This window comes from Corylus avellana, chromosome 9 (genome assembly GCF_965113065.1).
Source record: "Corylus avellana chromosome 9, dhCorAvel1.hap1.2, whole genome shotgun sequence".
NCBI classification, from domain to species: domain Eukaryota; kingdom Viridiplantae; phylum Streptophyta; class Magnoliopsida; order Fagales; family Betulaceae; genus Corylus; species Corylus avellana.
Genome location: NC_142498.1, coordinates 18,711,759 through 18,729,857, shown reverse-complemented (window position 1 = coordinate 18,729,857; position 18,099 = coordinate 18,711,759). Strand labels below are relative to the sequence as shown.

The 18,099-nt window shown below is 36.2% G+C and overlaps 1 protein-coding gene across 1 annotated transcript; it reads left to right on the top strand.

Annotated features, from left to right (window-relative positions):
- The first annotated feature begins 475 nt into the window (after positions 1-475).
- Positions 476-17,813, top strand: REN1 (Rho GTPase activation protein (RhoGAP) with PH domain-containing protein). Its single transcript, XM_059605636.2, has 22 exons — positions 476-571; positions 769-840; positions 1,421-1,457; positions 2,291-2,367; positions 4,261-4,331; positions 4,453-4,531; positions 6,005-6,149; positions 6,746-6,865; positions 7,943-8,020; positions 9,480-9,535; positions 9,641-9,710; positions 11,089-11,173; positions 11,483-11,726; positions 12,404-12,631; positions 13,983-14,309; positions 14,551-14,600; positions 15,989-16,049; positions 16,134-16,217; positions 16,455-16,568; positions 16,643-16,812; positions 16,994-17,057; positions 17,173-17,813. Exons 1-22 carry the CDS (start codon positions 542-544, stop codon positions 17,494-17,496), a joined length of 2,586 nt encoding a protein of 861 aa, XP_059461619.2. The 5' UTR covers positions 476-541; the 3' UTR covers positions 17,497-17,813.
- The last annotated feature ends 286 nt before the right edge of the window (positions 17,814-18,099 follow it).

Below are 18,099 nucleotides of genomic sequence, written 5' to 3'. Positions count from 1 at the left end.
ACGTTTGGTTTAGCGCAAGACTGCAAATTGCGGATGACGTGTACAACTGCCGCATATTAGGAGGGCCCGCTCTCAATGGGCTTAGCTTGACCGTCCGGGTTTCCGTTGGGGAACAATTCTGTCTCAACGTAGCCATTGGGAAACGCAAAGAGGAAAGTCTGTTTCCACTTTTGCGCTCCCTCTCCTTCCGTTTCTCCGACCCATCCAAAACACGCTCTATTTCATTATTATTCTCTTTTCTCAACAATATATATAATACTTTTTTTTTTTTTTTTTTTGGTTTGAATTTAATAAGGTATGTTCTCAATGCACGTATTTGGATAATAAAAAATGAATGTTAAATTTCTGTTTACGAGCTCTTTCTTTTGTGCTTACTGTTGGATGTTTGCTTGGTTTGTTTTGTTTATGTGTGTGTGTGTGTGTTTTATGCTTGATCTTTGAATTTTCGTTACGAGTTTGATCAATGTGGGTACAGGGTGGTGGTGTTTGATCTAGCTTGCTGGTTTTCTGGGATGTGATTCGGTGATTTGGGAATCAGAGGATGACTACCCGAAACCCCGAATCGTCTCAGGTACGTATATACTTCGGTTTCTCTACAATGCGACTCAGAGATAGCAACGTCTTTCGCATTTTCAGACGAACGCGTACACACAGCACATGCATATATACGCGCACATGAAATTAGAATGAGGGATGTGGGTGCGTTTTGTTTTTTGTTTTGGAGGAATTTGGTGGTGAAAATTTGTTGGGTGTTGTGTTGTGTTGTAGGGAGATGGCGGTGTTCCTCCTCCTCCTCCGCCTCCTCCGCCTGGTGATCTGCGTTCTCGTAGTGGCAATACGGTAATCAACATTTTGATATGTTTTCTTGTTTTGTACTTGGCCGCTATGAGCGTGTTGTGTTGGTAGAACTTATATATCATCGTAATTTACCGTCATTATTTTTACCGTAATCTATGAGCCTTTGACCTTTGGTGCTTGATGGTCCCTTGCTTGTCTTTGGGATTTATATGTTGATATGGGTTTGAGTTTTGCACCAAAGTCCACTTCCGATAGCCCTTTCCGTAATGTCACTGTTACTTTTACATTACGTCTAAGATAATAATGTCTGAGACTCGGTTCAAATACGATGAACAAAAATGTAGATTTTTTATATATTTTTCTTGGTTGCAAAATCTAAGAATTATTATTCACCACATTAACCGAAACGTTCAAGACTTTTTTGCTGGTCGTGATGAACTGAGATGCAAGAGGATGGGCAATATTTTGTTTTTTTCGAAATATGGTGGGTTCCCTTTTCAAATTTTGTTAACTTCAGGTAGTCCGTTGTTTATTCTCCTGGTTCATTGAACTTTTCTTTTATGTTGAATGGTTCATCAGAAGTCCTGAAACTTATGTGTTCTGAAGTATAACTGTCTCGCAGGTTTTCAAGAGCGGGCCACTTTTTATATCATCCAAAGGTGTGTTTTACTTCACTGGTTTACATGGGTACTGATACTAAATTAACTAGTAGCAAGACATGGACTGCCTGTAAATACCTTAGGTGGTCTTACAATGAATTTTTCTAAGGTTCGACAATTCATGATTGATGATGTTGGTTTTTTTCCCCACCCTCAGAACCAGCAGCTGTATGTCTGGCTTTCCTTGTTCCTTTTATGGTTCTTAACTCTGCCATTTTCCTTCCTTTTACTTTTTTCTTTTTTCTTTTTGGGGGAGGAGTGTCTATTTAGCTAGAACTTATCTTTGTGCCAAGTTACTTATCAAAAAAAAAACTTATCTTTGTGCCGAGTTAGTTACAATGTGTCCGTTGCACGCATGTGTTACTTGAATCATAGATTAGCCCTCAAATGAACATGTTTAGATTTTAATTATTGTTATTTTTTATCCAGATGATTTTGCCTTACCTTTTTTTTTTTTAAACTTACCCGAAAGAGAGGATTTTTTCTAGGCTGAGGATAAGGTTTTGCTACTTCCAGAACAGGGTGACTACTGGAATAAACTGTCAACTTTCTGGGAAGTTTAAATTCTCTATTTGACACCATTGCACTGCTGATATACCTTAAACTACACAGATTCATTTTGTCTGAGCCCTTTTTCCCCCCTAATATGCCAGAAAAATTTTCTGAACTTAGTAGCTGCTGTTTCTCTTTCTATCTCTCTCTCTTCGAGTGATGTTTTGCTCTTGTTTTTACTTGACACGTATTTCTAACACTAGTGTTCTAACTCCAAAGCAGTACTGTTGTAAGGATTTTGAACTTTTCTGAAGTTGTTATTGTATAATTCTTTTATGTAGGAATTGGATGGACATCCTGGAAGAAAAGGTGGTTTATTTTAACACGTACTTCTCTGGTTTTCTTCCGAAGTGATCCAGTAAGTAGTTGTTTTGTTTCTTGTACACTGTAAATTTGTAATCTTGTGAAATCTCTTATAGCAGTTAATCTTAAATTGATGAATAATGATAAAGGAAATAGTCAACTGACTAAGCACCGTAGGGGTCGGCATTTGGGTTTCTTTTCTAACTTTGAAGATCCTTGAAGCTAACACTTACATACCATGATGATCATTTATTTGCACCCTTTCACTTTAAACCAAAATTGTTTAGTTTCAAATCTCATCACCTTTCCCTTCACTAGTACGTAGTGTTTAGAATCTTTCTATTGAAACACTAATGGGGAGAAAACATGTTTAACAAGCAGCACAATGTGCCACTGGCTATGGAGTTTGTAAGTTGTCCTTGCATGCAGAAATATGTTGCTGCTGTCGTTGCTTCTGTTGATGGTATTGATTGGCTCTTGGATGGCCTGCGATATGATACCTTAATCAGTTAGTCAATACTGACCATAATAGAAAGAGCCAATTTTACATGTTTATGAATGGATGGACTTGCAAGTAATAGCAAAAAAGACATTTTTTTTTTTAATAAGTAATTTCATCTTATTGAGGGGTGCAACCTTAGTAGACAGAAAGTATACAAGAGAATCCCCTATTCAGTACAAAAAAGAACAAAGGTTCAAAAAGATGGAAAAATTGGAAAAAAAGAAGAAGAAGTGCTCTATCCATGTGTAAAGGGAGTTGAATATAATCTTCTTCAGCTCTACCATGGAAGTCTCTATCTTCAAAGCTTCGTGCATTCTGCTCTCTCCAAAAACACCACATTAAACATAAAGGAGTCAATCTCCAAACGTCCAAAATGTCACGACGCCCCACTTGACCTCCTCAACTAATCAACAACTCTCTCACCCTTTTACTCATAACCCAATCAATGCCAAACTAGTTAAATAGCAAGCACCATAAATCTCTTGTTACATCACAATGAAGAAGAAGGCGATCGATAGACTCCCCACTCTTGTAATACAACACAATGTCAATATTTTTCCTAATGTTGCCGTCTACACAAAGAATGCCACTCTCGAAGGAGCCTAACTCTCCAAATACTGTTCAAAGGAAATGGGAAACCCATAAATATGGGTAACACATGATAAAACGTCTTCACTTCAAACTTGAACTTGAGCCTCTTGGAAGGGATCCAACATAATCTATCCACATCTCCTTGTCTTACTCTGAGAGAATACAACATCTCAAAGAAAAAGGAGACCAACTCCACCTCCCAATCCTGTATGGGTCTAGTTAAAATTATATTCCAATGAATACTTCCATTTTGGAACTGCATGAGATCCGCCACCAACACGTCTTTGCACCGTGTAATACTAAACAAAGCTGGATAAGATATCTTTAACGGTTGTTCCCCACACCACGCATCATGCCAAAAACTGACACTTGACCCATCAGCCATCTCAATTCTAACAAATTCTGAAAATGTTTCCCACCCCCTTCTTATGTATTTCCACATGCTCACTCCAAATGGCTGTATTACCTCCTTGGAACACCAACCTCCGTTTAAACTATCATATTTAGTCTCTATCACCTATCTCCACAAAATCTCGCTCTCCGTAGCATAACACCATAGCCATTTACCCAATATGGCTCGATTAAACTTAATCAAGTTTCTAACCATTTGTTGACCATGATGTGGTATAGTAGAAAATGTTGGTGTTTGGACTTATAGGGATTTAACATAGCATACTCGACTCAATTGCCTAATTTTGAGCTTAAGTTTTATATTAAATCAGGTATACAAAGCAGTAGCCGAATGAAATTGACCTTTATATATGTGTCTATTGGTATATATTTGTGTCGGTTTGAATTTATAAATGTCTGTATAAAGGTTGTAGAATTTTTCATCAACTATTGTTTTACTTTCAGAGTGCTGTTCCCCAAAAGGGGGGCGAAGTGAATTTGACCCTTGGTGGTATTGACCTCAACAATTCAGGCAGGTTGGCTTTTTTAATTCCTAGTTAGATTCTTTTCAGTTTTCTGGAATTGCCACAGCTGTTACCCATTATGGAAATGGAGAAGTTTAGTGACCCTGTCGTACTTCATTTCAACAATTTATAGCGTGGAGGTCAAAGCAGATAAAAAACTCCTGACTGTGCTCTTTCCTGATGGTCGTGATGGACGAGCTTTCACACTAAAGGTCCTTCTCTCTTCATGTTTTCTTTGTCAAATAATGTCTTATCTAAATTATGATGCAGCATTCTTTCACTGTCATATTATATGTAATGCATCCATACATTTTATTGGCTTTTTAATGTACATCAACCAAAATAGATGCCCTTATGTTGACTTTTGAAACAATATTAGACTCTTCAAATAGCATGTAGCTCAAAAGAATTGAAGTTTAAAAACAGAAAATCAGATTTTGCACTTGATAGCTGGAATGAAGAAATTCTGGCAATGCTGCTGGCCTCAACTAGCTGGAAGCTGGAGAGCTTTAAGTTGTGCTTCAGCTTCGTAGATTTCCTTTCAAAATTTGCTCAAGGATTGTAAAGGGTCAGGTCCACCTGCTTGGCTTACAGTGGGTATAGTAGTTCCATAAGATGATATGGCTGAGATGAAATATTTAGTAGGTATAGACTTCAAACAGCAGTTACATGATGATTGTAGCCTAGCAAAACCTAAGAGTTCATTTATGTCATGAATTTGTGCTTTAGCATCTTAGCACTCACAATGTGCGGAAGCCAAAACTTACTATACAAGCCGAGCAAACAATGGTTTGGGATTGCTTGACTTGGCTTCTTTATATATACTTATAACTAATACTTGGATAGATGTGTTTGTGTGGGAAACTCTCCTTGGATATATGTCTATATTGAACTAATACAATAAAAGCAGTCTACAAATTTCTCTTATCAACTAATCACTAACTGGACACAAACAAATTGATGATTGGATGCATAAAGGGGGAGGGATAATAAAATGAGTTACATTGCAGAGGCTAGCAGGTATGGTGTGGGTATGTAACTTTTTTTCTTTAAACGTATGGGATATCTCAAATAGGGAAAAAGTTGGATTTTAGTCAAGTTGAAGGAAGGTCTGTGATGGGTCAAAAATGGCTGGTTATGAGTTGCATAGTGGAGTATAAGGTAAACAGTAAGACAAAGAAACAGAAGACAAAGATGATAGATGAGATAAAACTTGGAATCTCTCTAAGTCTTACTGGGTGTTTAACTATGTATGTACTAATTAATGGAAACTTCTAATAAATTGAGTGCAAAATCTGCTTTCAACTCTTCAAGTAATTACTAAAAGCCTTTTATTAAATTGAGAACCATAAGGTCCTAATCAAGGAAGTTGAGACCATTTTGGTTCAAAACACCTCACCAAATACGCTCCTTATCATGTGGAATCTTTGGTGGAAATCATGTTGGCTTCACAAATTTTATGAATGGCATCTTCTTCCTCAGGGAAGCTTTTCGGGCCAAAACTACAAATACAGAGGGAAAAACATGAGTCATGCATCTTAGTGATAGCTTGGTGGATCATATTTGAGTGGGAAAGACACAGAAAACTTTTGGAAAACTTGACCAAGTCCAAAAAGTATGGGGGCAGAAGTAAGAATCTATTCCTGATGCATGCTGACATATGACTTTTTTTATTGGTTTTACAGGCTGAAACTATGGAGGATTTATATGAGTGGAAGGCTGCACTTGAGAATGCTTTGGGGCAAGCACCAAGTGCCGCTCATGTAATGGGGCAAAATGGTATCTTCAGGAACGATCAGACTGATTCAGTTGATAATTCTTTGGATCAGTGTATGCCCTTGTTGTCATGCTGTATATCTATTTGACTTCACATGTTTTTTTTGTGTGCCTATGCTGTGCATTTTCTAAGCTGGCAGCGTAGTTTTAAAAGAAGCAGTTTTTGGTATGAACATTATCAAGATGTAATCACTACCTTTGCCTTCATTGAGTCCAATGAGTCTTTGTATTCTCTATATGATTATGTTGTGAATTTGCAGATTTATTTGAGAATGTGGTAAGAAGGGCTAAATATGGGAAAAATCTGATTATGATACCTGAACTTCTTCTTTGGGCAGTGGATTATATCTGCTGTAACCATTAATACAGAAAATGCTATTTGTTATTTCTACAGTATGCAAATTTTTTTTCCATGTTATTAGTTCTTTATATTCAATTCTCTGTTTAATGTTTTTTTTTTTGGGTAGTTTTTGTCAAGGGTTGATTTTTTGAGCATGATAGTTGTTGAAAATTTTTCATGACTAGCATCTGGGTCTGGGTCATTGGTCATTCTATGACAGGACGTACTGGTTTGAACTTGGATGTCTTGCTTGCTATTCTTTGCTTATCACTTCATTGAGATATTTGATGTTTGCTTTACTTTTTTGTAGTGAAGGATAGACAGCCTTTCAAATCTTCAGTTATTGGAAGGCCAGTTTTAGTTGCCTTGGAAGATATTGATGGAGCTCCATCTTTCTTGGAAAAAGCCCTCAGGTTTATAGAAGAGTATGGTGGGTCTTGCTTTTTTCATTATTGTTTAGGATCTTATTTCAGTGGTACGCTAAAATGTGACTTCTGAGAAGTAAATTACTGTCTGATCGCTTCTGAATATTAGAAATTATGTTCTTGATTCTTTTTGTAGAATTTTTATTGTATCCTGGAGAAACTCTTTAGTGTGCTTCCATTGTCAGAGCCACCTTAATTGGGAGTCTTTTGCTGCTCCACTGCCTATGGATGTGTCATTGCTGATTTTAGTACTTCGTTGTACTTACAATCTCTAGTTTTGCAGTGTAGGATAGATATAATGTGGTTCCAAATCTTCCCCATTTTTAATGGAAGATGCGATACTATGATAAAAAGAGTATAATTTTTAACAAACTTTTTGCAACATGTGAATATTCTGATTTATTTCCAGGCAATGCATTGATAAACATTTGATGTTGGAATTTTACAAATTATTGTTTTAGGTATGTCAGATTTTCAAACATCATTCACTTAGTTAAGTCACTATAATTGTTGTGGGAGAAATTGGTAGGAAAAACTTATAGATATGTTTAAAAGGCCTATCCAAGGCTGATTGGTGGATTATGGAAGTGTTGATATATTTTTAATGTTGTATTAGCCTCTAAAACCTGTTGCTGTAGTGAGCATTTTTATCTTTGGGAAAGTTCCAATCAATGTCAGGACTGTGTTACCTACCAAAGAAAATAGATGTAAGGACCCCTAAACCCTAAACCGTATAGAAATTTATGTTGGCTTAGTTTCTAAATAATTTTCTTCTCTTGTTTAATTCAGAGCTTCTTGTGCATAAATCATGCACATGTGATATGATTATTGAAGAGTAAACTGCTTCTTTTTTCCCTTATTGAGCTAACAATGGCTCGTAAGATCGAATAAGTATCACATCACACTATATTTTCACTTGCCACATTTACCCTCATTAGTTTCTTTAGTTAAAGCTCACTTTTGGGTATTTTTTCACTTTTACCAATTGCAATTCTCTAGGACCCTTCTGTTATTGGTTTGGATACAGATAGAATGTTTGTTCGTTTCCTTGTTTTATATGAATCTGATAAAAGATACAACAGGCATCAAAGTAGAAGGGATCTTGCGTCAAGCCGCCTACGTTGATGATGTTGAACATCGAGTTCGGGAATATGAGCAGGGTGAGTTTGTTTGGATATGAGTGTTCTTGACTAACTTTAATCTTATGGCCGTAATTAAATTGCATTGTATAGATTGTGTATTTTTATCTTTATGTCTTTCATGAAAGGTGATTGTCACAATTGAGATCATGAGTTTTTCTCATATCTGTTATTCTTTTGGGATGAATAATGCATACACCATGCAAATGAATTGGAAATTAGCTACACCAAGAGATGTGGGAAAATTTTACAAAAAAATATTTTCTACAGTTTATATGTTTATTATAACTAAAAATGCTAGTTAACAGAAAACATCATCAAAAAACATACCCAAAACAAGGGGAAAATGCTTTATGCTTGGACTTAGCAAAGTCAGCACCCTCCCCTCTCTTTCTCTTTCATCTCGCATTATTGCCAGAAAGCATCACTTCTTGACATAGATAGACAGGCTGACTTAGCCTTACTAGTGGTGAATCTTGCTGAGAAGTGATCAAACTAAAGGGCTTCAACCGAGTTGAGTTCGATCCTGAAACACGAACACTTCCCTATTGATTGGAAGCTTGCCGAAGTTAGATGACCCTTTCTGCCCTTAATTGATCCTATCCCAGTTTTTTCGAGGTGATCCCATGCCTGAATCTAGTTTCTCACCGTATGGCTAGTTTTCCAAACCCAATCCAATACTTCAACTCTTCGCATCACCATCACCACCACCACAACCTCAGTCCATCTCTCCCTCTACCCCTAAAGAAAAAACAGGTCTTTTGGTTCACTGTTGTCTCCTAAACATATGACTTGTTTGGTTTATATGTTGATACTCTTGGTGGTGCACTCTTGGTGATGAATTGTCTTATGGTTTGCTGTGTGGAGAGCAAATTTGGTTGTCTCTGAATTTCTAAAATAAATTTCTCATGGTAATGGTGGGAGTGAAGTTCTATTTTTCGGTATTGCTGCATAATGGGTATGTTCATGGGGGTATTAGTGCCACCAAAATATGGACAAGAGAATGAGGGTATCTAGTAGCCATGGGTTTTTTGGTGTTTTTGGATTTCTGTGTTTTTATGTGAAGACTTTCTGTAAAAACAAACATATATGATTTGATTTTCAGGATCTCAACCAATCAGTTAAAACCAAATCATCTTTTCTTAAAAGAATTCTATTGAAAATGTTTTTGCTAAGGAAAAGTTTTACATCAAAACAAACAGTTAATTTGTAATCTTTATTTGAATTTACCCTTACAGAATAGCTACCACGTGTTATATGGATATAAGAGCTGCTTTGCTGAAAATAAGAATAAAAAATAAAAATAAAAAAGGAAAGGAAAAAAAAAACTAGTAGTCAAGTCATAAAACCACCTTTGCCTGTGGAGCATTAGAGTTGAAGCAACCCAAAAGTTGCATGAGTTTCACATTAGAGATTCTGTTCTTTTTGGTTTCAATGTTATTCCTTCGTCTGAACAGTTCTTGGGTTATGCTTTCTTTAGGAAAAATTGAGTTTTCTCCAGAGGAGGATCCACATGTTGTTGCTGATTGTGTCAAGGTATCTCTCTATATAGTCACAGCAAAATATTAATTCTTCATGTATGTTACGGCACAAATGAAAGCTAAACTTTTTTTAATCTGTTTTCTTCCATGAATTCTCCAGTATGTCCTCCGGGAGTTGCCATCATCTCCTGTCCCTGCATCTTGCTGCAATGCACTATTAGAAGCATGTCGTAAGTCTGTTAATCAACTGTTTGTTTACCATCTTTTGTTTATTCATTGCATGCTGGCCTATTTATTTTTCATATACATATAGCGCTAAAATGTTAGAGAGAAGATTATTTGCAAATGTATTTAGTGAACGTAAATCGTAAGCGTTGAATGGGATGGTGGTGAGTAGAACTATCTTTTTGACACCACAAATTTGATTGAGCATTAATAAGAATTGTGCTGGAGTAGGTAACTTCACTATTTTATTACATTAGGAGCACATATTCTCAACTTTTGCTTAGAAAAGAACAATCTGAAAAATGGAATTTGTAATATATTTGGATCTTTCTCTCATGATTTTTCATAAATACTTTTCCTCATACAATTTTCTTTGTCATTTTTATGATAAAACAATTAATTGCCATGTCTTCTCCCTTTTACATTCTTCTTTCTTTTTCCATTTATCCCAATATGCACATGTTTGCAATGTTCATTTTGAGCATGGATTTAGTTCTATTGACATACATTAATCAAACAATCTGGTTATGCTCCTTTACAATTGGATTGTGATGCTTTGAAGTTCGAAAAGGAAGAGTGTTTCAAATGAAAAGCAAAATGTCACATGGCAGTGGGCTGTCAGAAAATTGAAATCAGCCATAGGTTGGTCTATGACTTCTGCCGTGAATGATTAGATCAAGTTTAAGACAAAGCCATAAGTTATAATAGATGTCATTCTTGGCATGAAAGCAAGTTAATGAAATGCAGAAAACAATATAGGCAGGAAAGTGTTTCCTTTTTTGATTGTGTACGTTGAAAGGGATTTCTAAAAGGAGATGACAAGGTAATTGAAAGTGAAGTGCTGAAAAAGTTCGCTGATATAGCTCAGTTTTATGTTAAATTACCACTTTTTTCAAAAGCTTAAACTCATAAGAATGGGTGAATTTATTATTTAATTAACATTTTAACATTCCCTTTCATGTGTGGGACCAAACAACATATGAAATATTTAATTAAAATAAGGGGTAAACTGTAGAAGTTAGGGTTCGAATTCATGACCTTTGCTTTGATACCATTTTAAATCATCATTTATTCCAAAAGTAAAAACTCATAGGAAGAGGTGAATTTAATTATTTAATGAACATTTAATATAAAATGTGTTAGGTTGTACTTTATCAAGCAATTTGATTTGGCATTTGAGTATGCATTGGCCAAATTCCTCATAGTAGTTGAAAATTTAGTCTTCTGTGATTCAGTGAAAATGATTTAAGGAAAAATCTCATATACTATTTATTTATTTTTATTTTTTTGTAACAATACATTTGGATGTTCTACCATGTCTGGTATTCTCTTTAAATTTTGCTTTTCTTATCTTTCAACATTGGGTTAATTTATGTTGACTAGGAACTGAACGTGGTACTAGAGTCAATGCTCTTCGTGGAGCAATATGTGATACGTTCCCAGAACCAAATCGCCTCTTATTGCAAAGGTAGTTGATACATTATATTTATTGTTATTTCCATAATTCTTGCTAATTTTTTTATGTCCATTTATATTTTCTAAAAAAAAAAATTAATGAGGGCAAAATCCTCACACTCACGCACACGAACACAGTTGTACATACGCCATCACACGAGCAGATATTGAACTACTTGTATATATAATATTTTTTTATTTTTCTTTTTATCTTTCCCCATCTGAAAAATCATGCTCTCATTTCCTCTCCCTTGCATTCTTTTTTTTGGGCATTTACTTTCATTTCTTTATATTTTAATTTGTTTATTTTTCCCCCATTTAGAGTACTTGTGATGATGCAAACTGTAGCTTCTCACAAAGCTGAGAATCGAATGAGCTCCTCGGCTGTCGCTGCATGCATGGCACCCTTACTTTTGCGTCCCCTTTTAGCTGGTGACTGCGACATCGAAAATGATTTTGACGTTGGTGGTGACGGTTCTGCTCAACTTTTGCAAGCCGCTGCTGCAGCTAACCATGCTCAAGCCATTGTTATAACTTTATTAGAGGAGTATGATAAGATATTCAAGGTAAGTTCTAATATATTCCTCATTCACAATTGCATGTGATTTGGTTTCCTATTATCATTTGGTCACACACTTCACACACCCAGAAACTCATTCATATGCTGTGGTAGTATAGGCTATATGGCTTTCTTTCATATCAGATTTTTGTGCTGGTATAGGCTATATGGCTTTTCTTTCATAATCAGGTTTTTACCTGTGAATTGTCCTCTAATGATTTATGAATTTCATTGATTCGTTTTCTTGATTATAGTTCTTTCAAACGTTATTTGAGGTTGTAATGAACTCCCTATGAACTCTTTCAAAAGATTGGAGGAAAAGGAGAAGGAGCAAATAACTGCCATTTTGTGAAGATGACACGTCATTTTAACAGAAAACTTCTTCTTCTTCTTCTTTTTCTTTCTTCATTTTCATACTATTTCAGGTACCCCACTGATGAAAATTCAGTCTCTTATCCTCCTTTTAGAACTGGAAACTGGGACTTTTTGTCTTCTTTGTCCTTAATATTAACCCCTCCGAGTTTGATCTCATCTACTACCAAAAAAATTTAAACCTTGGGATTTTGCAGTGCAAGAGTAGTGAAAGGCCATATTGGCTGTGGCTCAAATCAGATCTCATTGTAATTAATTTATACTTTTTTTATTTGTGCTTTTGAGCCCCATGAATTAGTATTGTGTTTGCAGGAAGGGTCCATGTCTCTTGAGCTATACACTGAGTCAGAAGAGAGTGGAAGTGAGAGTGAGGGGGCAACTGATGATGATGATGATGATGAATCCTATGAAGATGATGAACATGGTGATGCAACTCAGGAATCTGATGCAGGTGCAGATGAGGATTTTGAAAATGCATCAAGTGGAACCTGCAGCGAGAGTGGTGACTCTAGAGACAATGATCCTCCGTGCGATAATAAGGCTTGTCTCTGTACTTTTTTACATAAGCATCTACCTATTCACTGATGGGAGTAAAGCAGTAATTTATTCTGTGTATTCGTAGTGCCAGACCTGAGAATGAATATTATGTGCGTTAGGTTAGATTAAAAAATGGTGGTTTTGCATTCCTACATCTAAGCGACTTTGTAGCCTATGTCTTCTGCTACGTGTTCAGCCTTATATGTTCTCAATTTCTGGTTCCTTCACATCATTTTTAGAGTCTATTTGCAGTTTTCACTTATTTTAAGTTCTCTATTGAAGTTATATCCAGCCCCTCAGGTTGAGTTTAAAATTAAAAAAGATTACCAGTCCTAGAAGCTAGTATTCTTTCACCCTTTTTTAAACATCATTTCTGCCATTTTTCAGATCAATCACGGTTGTATTTGATAATGGTCCGCATGGCTGTGTATTGGGGGGATATTGTACAATATATTTATTGATTTCACTGAATTTCATTATGGCCTTTGTTGGACCTAATCACTTCATTTATCCATTATTAATTGCTTCTATTACTTTTCTTTTTGGTCTTTCTGGTGTTGTCAATCAATTGTCTCATAGGTTCACCTCATTTGAATATGCTTATTACTTAATTTTTTTTGACTCGTGTCCACCTGTTTTTTCTCCTCTTGTTATTCCTTAGGAAATAGAGCTTTGGGGTTTGAAGCTGCTAGCTTTCACCTTAGGTGTACTGTAAATCCCCAGAATAGAACTCTCTTCCTAGGCCATTCTTTCCTGTTTTCTTTCTTCTTTTATTTAAAATCTATAATTTTAGCACAAAGTTTTGAACCTATTTGAGGAACTTTTTGTCATCTTATTGTTGAAGAAACTTTGTGCTACTGCATCACATAACCTCATTTCTAATCTTAGTTCTTTCTGTTTCACTCTCCCTCCCCCCCCCCCCCCCCCCCCCCCTCTTTTTTTTTTGTATGCGGATGTGTGTGTGTGTGTGGTGGGGGGGGGGGAGACCACCCACTGAGTGCGATCTTAGTTGCTGTGTTTCTTCTCCTTCTCATGTAAATTAATGGCTCACCAATTTCTCGTAATATACCTATGTGTGTGTGTGTGTATCATGTTAATGGTTGCTTTGGTAACATTCTGGACTATTTTCTTTAGTTCGATATCTTTTTATAATTACAAAAAAAAAAAAAAAAGAAAAAAAAAAGAAAAGAAAAGAGATTGATATCTTTGTTTTCTATAGAAAGAGAGAGAGAGAGAGATTGATATCTTTGTTTTCTATAGAGAGAGAGAGAGAGGCTACCCTAGTTATACTAACTACTTGAAAGGTGCTGGATTCCAGTGGTTCAAAGTTATGCTAACTAGTTGAAAGGTGCAGGATTCTGATGGTGCACACTTGGGTGACCAATCCCCTGAAGTAGATGCTTCCATAGACAGTCAGAAGTTGTCATTAAATTCGTTTGAAACTTCATTGCCTCAACATGACGTTCTACAAATTGGTCGGAGTCTTCCAAATCAAAGCAAAAATAGTTCGGTAATGCAGGTCACTGAATCTGCTGAACCTCTAGGAGATGCTTCTGAAGAACCAAGTTTGGTTCCTACGTCTACAAGTCCTAGTCCAATCTCATTGATCAGAAAATCTACAACCATATCCAATGGACCTGCACGTGGTGCTAGGTTTCGCACCATGTTAGGGCGTAACTCTGTGAGTATATGCTTTCTGGATTTGTGATGCAACTTTTTGCTTTTAGGCCTTTTTTAAGTCATGTTTCTCCAGCTAGATGTTTTAAAATTATATTTAGTCTAGAATTCGCAAGAGAGGCTTTTAGTCTTGACATTCATCATTTTTGAATTGCTCAATTGTTTTTCTATGTTTCAAACCTGCTAATGATTGTAACGAGGGTGTTTTTAGTTTATTTATTGATTTATTTTTCGCATGAGTGCAGGCAAGGAAGAACCTTTCCATGGAATCCATTGACTATTCCATAGAAGAAGAGTAAGTGATGCATCCATCAGCTGTGCAAAGCAATTTTTTTCTTGTGTAAATTTCCACAAACATATATTTCCGTAGTTCTTCTTGGATCCTTTTTAGTGTCATAGTGTCACTGATGCGTTGTACCATAGGATTGACACTATAACTGCAGGCGAGTTCAATCTTTTGTGGTGCTTATTTGTTCAAGGGATAAATGTATTATGAGTTTGAGACAACACTGTAGGCTGGCTAAATTCAGGATCACTGTTTTGTGTGCATGTGTGTGGGGAGAGAGAGAGAGAGAGAGATGGTCCGTTTGGTTTAGAAGTTTCAAAATGTGTGATTTGAAAAATAGCGATTTCAAAACGCAGTTAATGAAAATGCAGTCAAATGTTTGGCAAAATCGTGGTTTGGCCTTTAAAATCGTGTCTTTTTAAAAACATACCTCCTTACTTGTGATTTGAAAACATTGCTTTTTCACTTTTTCGAACCTCCATTTTTTAAATACGCGCTTTCTAAAAGAACACTTTTCGCTAATTTGTTTAAAAACGCACTTTTAGCCTGCGACATCATAAGGCCAAAAGGACTCAAAGAGAGAGGTTGAATTATCAAGTATCCGTGAAGCAGTTTTCCCCCCTCTCATATGAATGGTGAGCTCCACATGGACTCACATGTTATACCCATTTTTCTGTGAAGGGGAACCTAAATTTACATGAGAGAGAGAGAGAGAGAGAGAGAGAGAGAGAGAGATGTGATGTAGAACAAATATGAAGATTGAAGAAGAGAAGAAGTTTCATTTAGGAAACTTTTACTTGTCTGCTTTCTTTTTTAATAAATAGAAAAAGAGGAGGAAAAACACCATGTTTCTAAGATAATCAATAAATATTGATAGTGTCTTGGTATAATAAAAATATTAGTTTATCTCCATGGTTTATTGAAGAGGGGTTTGTTCAGCGAAGTGTTGGATATTAGGTCGTAGCATTTCCCTGCTTTCAATTTATCTTTCTCTTTTCCTATTTATTGAAGTTATTTTTTTATTCAGTTCTGTTGGAGACTGCATTTTCCTTGTCTCAATGAGACATCTCTGTCTTTCCTTTTTTATATATATATTAGCACATTGTAAATAGTTAGATCCGTCTGTACAGTATTTGTCATAAATGTATTTTGATCAAGATGTTACATAATTTCAATATCAAGTTCATGTATCTTTCTGAAGGCTTTAATGATCACTATAAGATTGTGACCATTTGCCTTTGGCATTTAGGATGGAATGATTATGACATATAATCTTAAATAATCAATAGAAGATTTTGATCCTGTGTAGGAACTTGTATTTTTATAGTGATGGTGGTTCTTAATTTACTTGAATTTTATACGCATCTAACTTTCTTTTTCATTTGATTCATATGTAGAGTTGAAATCCAGAGGCTTGAGTCAACTAAAACTGAATTGGAAAACAGAATTGCAAGAGAGGTAGAGACTTCAAATATTTCTCTTTTAAGATATCCTTGTATTGTTTGGGGAAATTTTCATGTGGATTAATTTTTCCCTTTGCAGGGTAAAGGGAATGCAATTCTGCAAGCCAGTCTGCAAAGACGAAAGAAGGCCTTGCGTGAGCGTCGTCTAGCTCTTGAGCAAGATGTAATCTCCATATTTGGGAATGCTTTTTTTTCTCCTTATTTTTCCCAAAAGAGCATATATATATATTTTGTGGCAGTCAATGTAAATGTTTTCAATGCTTCTTTACTCGCTCTTTTTGATGTGCCGCTTTCAATTGAGTATCATTCATCAATTAGTTGCACTCAGTTACGTCTTTGGTAGTCCACTAACCTTGATGAGGAAGGTCAATTGTGATAATATTTTTAACTGTACCTATAGGTTGCAAGACTACAGGAACAGTTGCAAAAGGAAAGAGACTTGAGGACAGCTCTTGAAGCAGGAATGCAGACTTCTCAGGTGCCGTCACGTGTTTTAGCCACTATAGATGAAAAGGTTAGCCTACCTCATTGTTAATTCGTATGCCATAATTAGTTTTGATCAATTTTTAACTTGAAAATGTGCCAAAGACAAGGGTAGAGCTTGAGGAAATAGCTCAGGCAGAGGCGTATGTCATCAATTTGAAGAAGAATGTTGATGATCTTGAATCGCAGCTGAATCAACAATGTGAACAAAACTATGGTCCTATGCATGCTTCAATCAATCATACCCAACAAACTCCAAATAATCAAGCAAAACGGTAAGATTTTCTTTTACATAGTTCATCAATGGGTATCAAAAAATTTCACCCCCTGATCTTAACTTGACTCTACACAAGCCCCGTTGGTGCTTTGAAGAAAATAAAATGTGGGCACGGTAGTGAGCTTTTAGTAATTAGTTTGATTGCTCATTCTTTTCATTTCTCGGAAATTTGGGTACAGGAAAGATAAACAGAAGGATACTGAAGCCACTGCCACTTCACTTCTTGAAACGTCGAGAAGTAAGGTAAATCCAGCATTTTGAGATAATTTCTTGAACAATATGAGAAGGCAGTGGTTTTTGCTGTTGTTATCATTATGAGATGATGATAACTATAACTTTTTACCTGTGTGCTCGTCAGGGACCAAATTCAACTACTTTTGCACTGTCAAAGTTGACAACCCGATTGAACTTTCTGAAGGAAAGGCGCAGCCAGCTAGCAAATGAACTCCAGGATATGGATAGAGGCCAAGGATCAGCTCAACCTGTCCAAAACCTGGAGAAAGGTAGAGGATCGGAATCCCGCCAATCACTCCAAAACCTGGATAAGGTTCAAAGAATCGAAGTTCAATCTGTCCAAAACCCAGACATAGGTGAACAAGGGGATTATTGCACATTACCTATGAACTTTGGAGTAGGGAGTAAAGGCCAATCATATGCAAATCCAGAAAAATTCAGGAAATGAGATAGTCAACCGCTGCTAAAGGCCAATATCCCCATAGCCTGAAGAGGGGAAGATCAGAAAGCCGTCTGTCTCAAAATGCAGAAGAGGTCAATGCTTAGAAGAGTGCCAATCTTTTCTTCCTCCAAAGACAAATTTTAGATGATATCAGGTCTTATATGATCACTTGAGTGATTGTTTTGTGCGTTTGATGTTGCTTTTATCATCGACAATACGGTTCGTAGAGAGCTTTGAAAGACGATGAAACTTGCTGTATAGAATTGGCATAAGGTTGAGTTTGATGCCGATATCAAGCTCAAGTCCTTACACCCCACCCACCCACCCACCCACCCACCCAACCCTTACAATGTACAGATCATCCATCTCCTTCTTGATTTCTGAATTTTGCTGGTTCAAAAACAAAGCAGGGTTTTATATCAATGGCCTCTGTTGTATTGGTAAATACAATATTAATCTTATTGGAGTTGCTTGGCCTAATCTTGTTATATATGATCAAGAAGATCCAGTTCAAACCTCCACTTTGTGGGTTTTTCTTTTTTTCTTCTTCAGAAAGATTGTCTCAATTTAATTGTCTGTATAAGTATGACTTCAATCAAACTGTATTTA

Coding starts and splice junctions, on each gene's coding strand:
- REN1 (XM_059605636.2), top strand. CDS start 542: ATGACTACCCGAAACCCCGAATCGTCTCAG. Junction 6,866..7,942: donor CAGGTTTATAGAAGAGTATG/GTGGGTCTTGCT, acceptor AAGATACAACAG/GCATCAAAGTAGAAGGGATC. Junction 14,601..15,988: donor GACTATTCCATAGAAGAAGA/GTAAGTGATGCA, acceptor ATTCATATGTAG/AGTTGAAATCCAGAGGCTTG.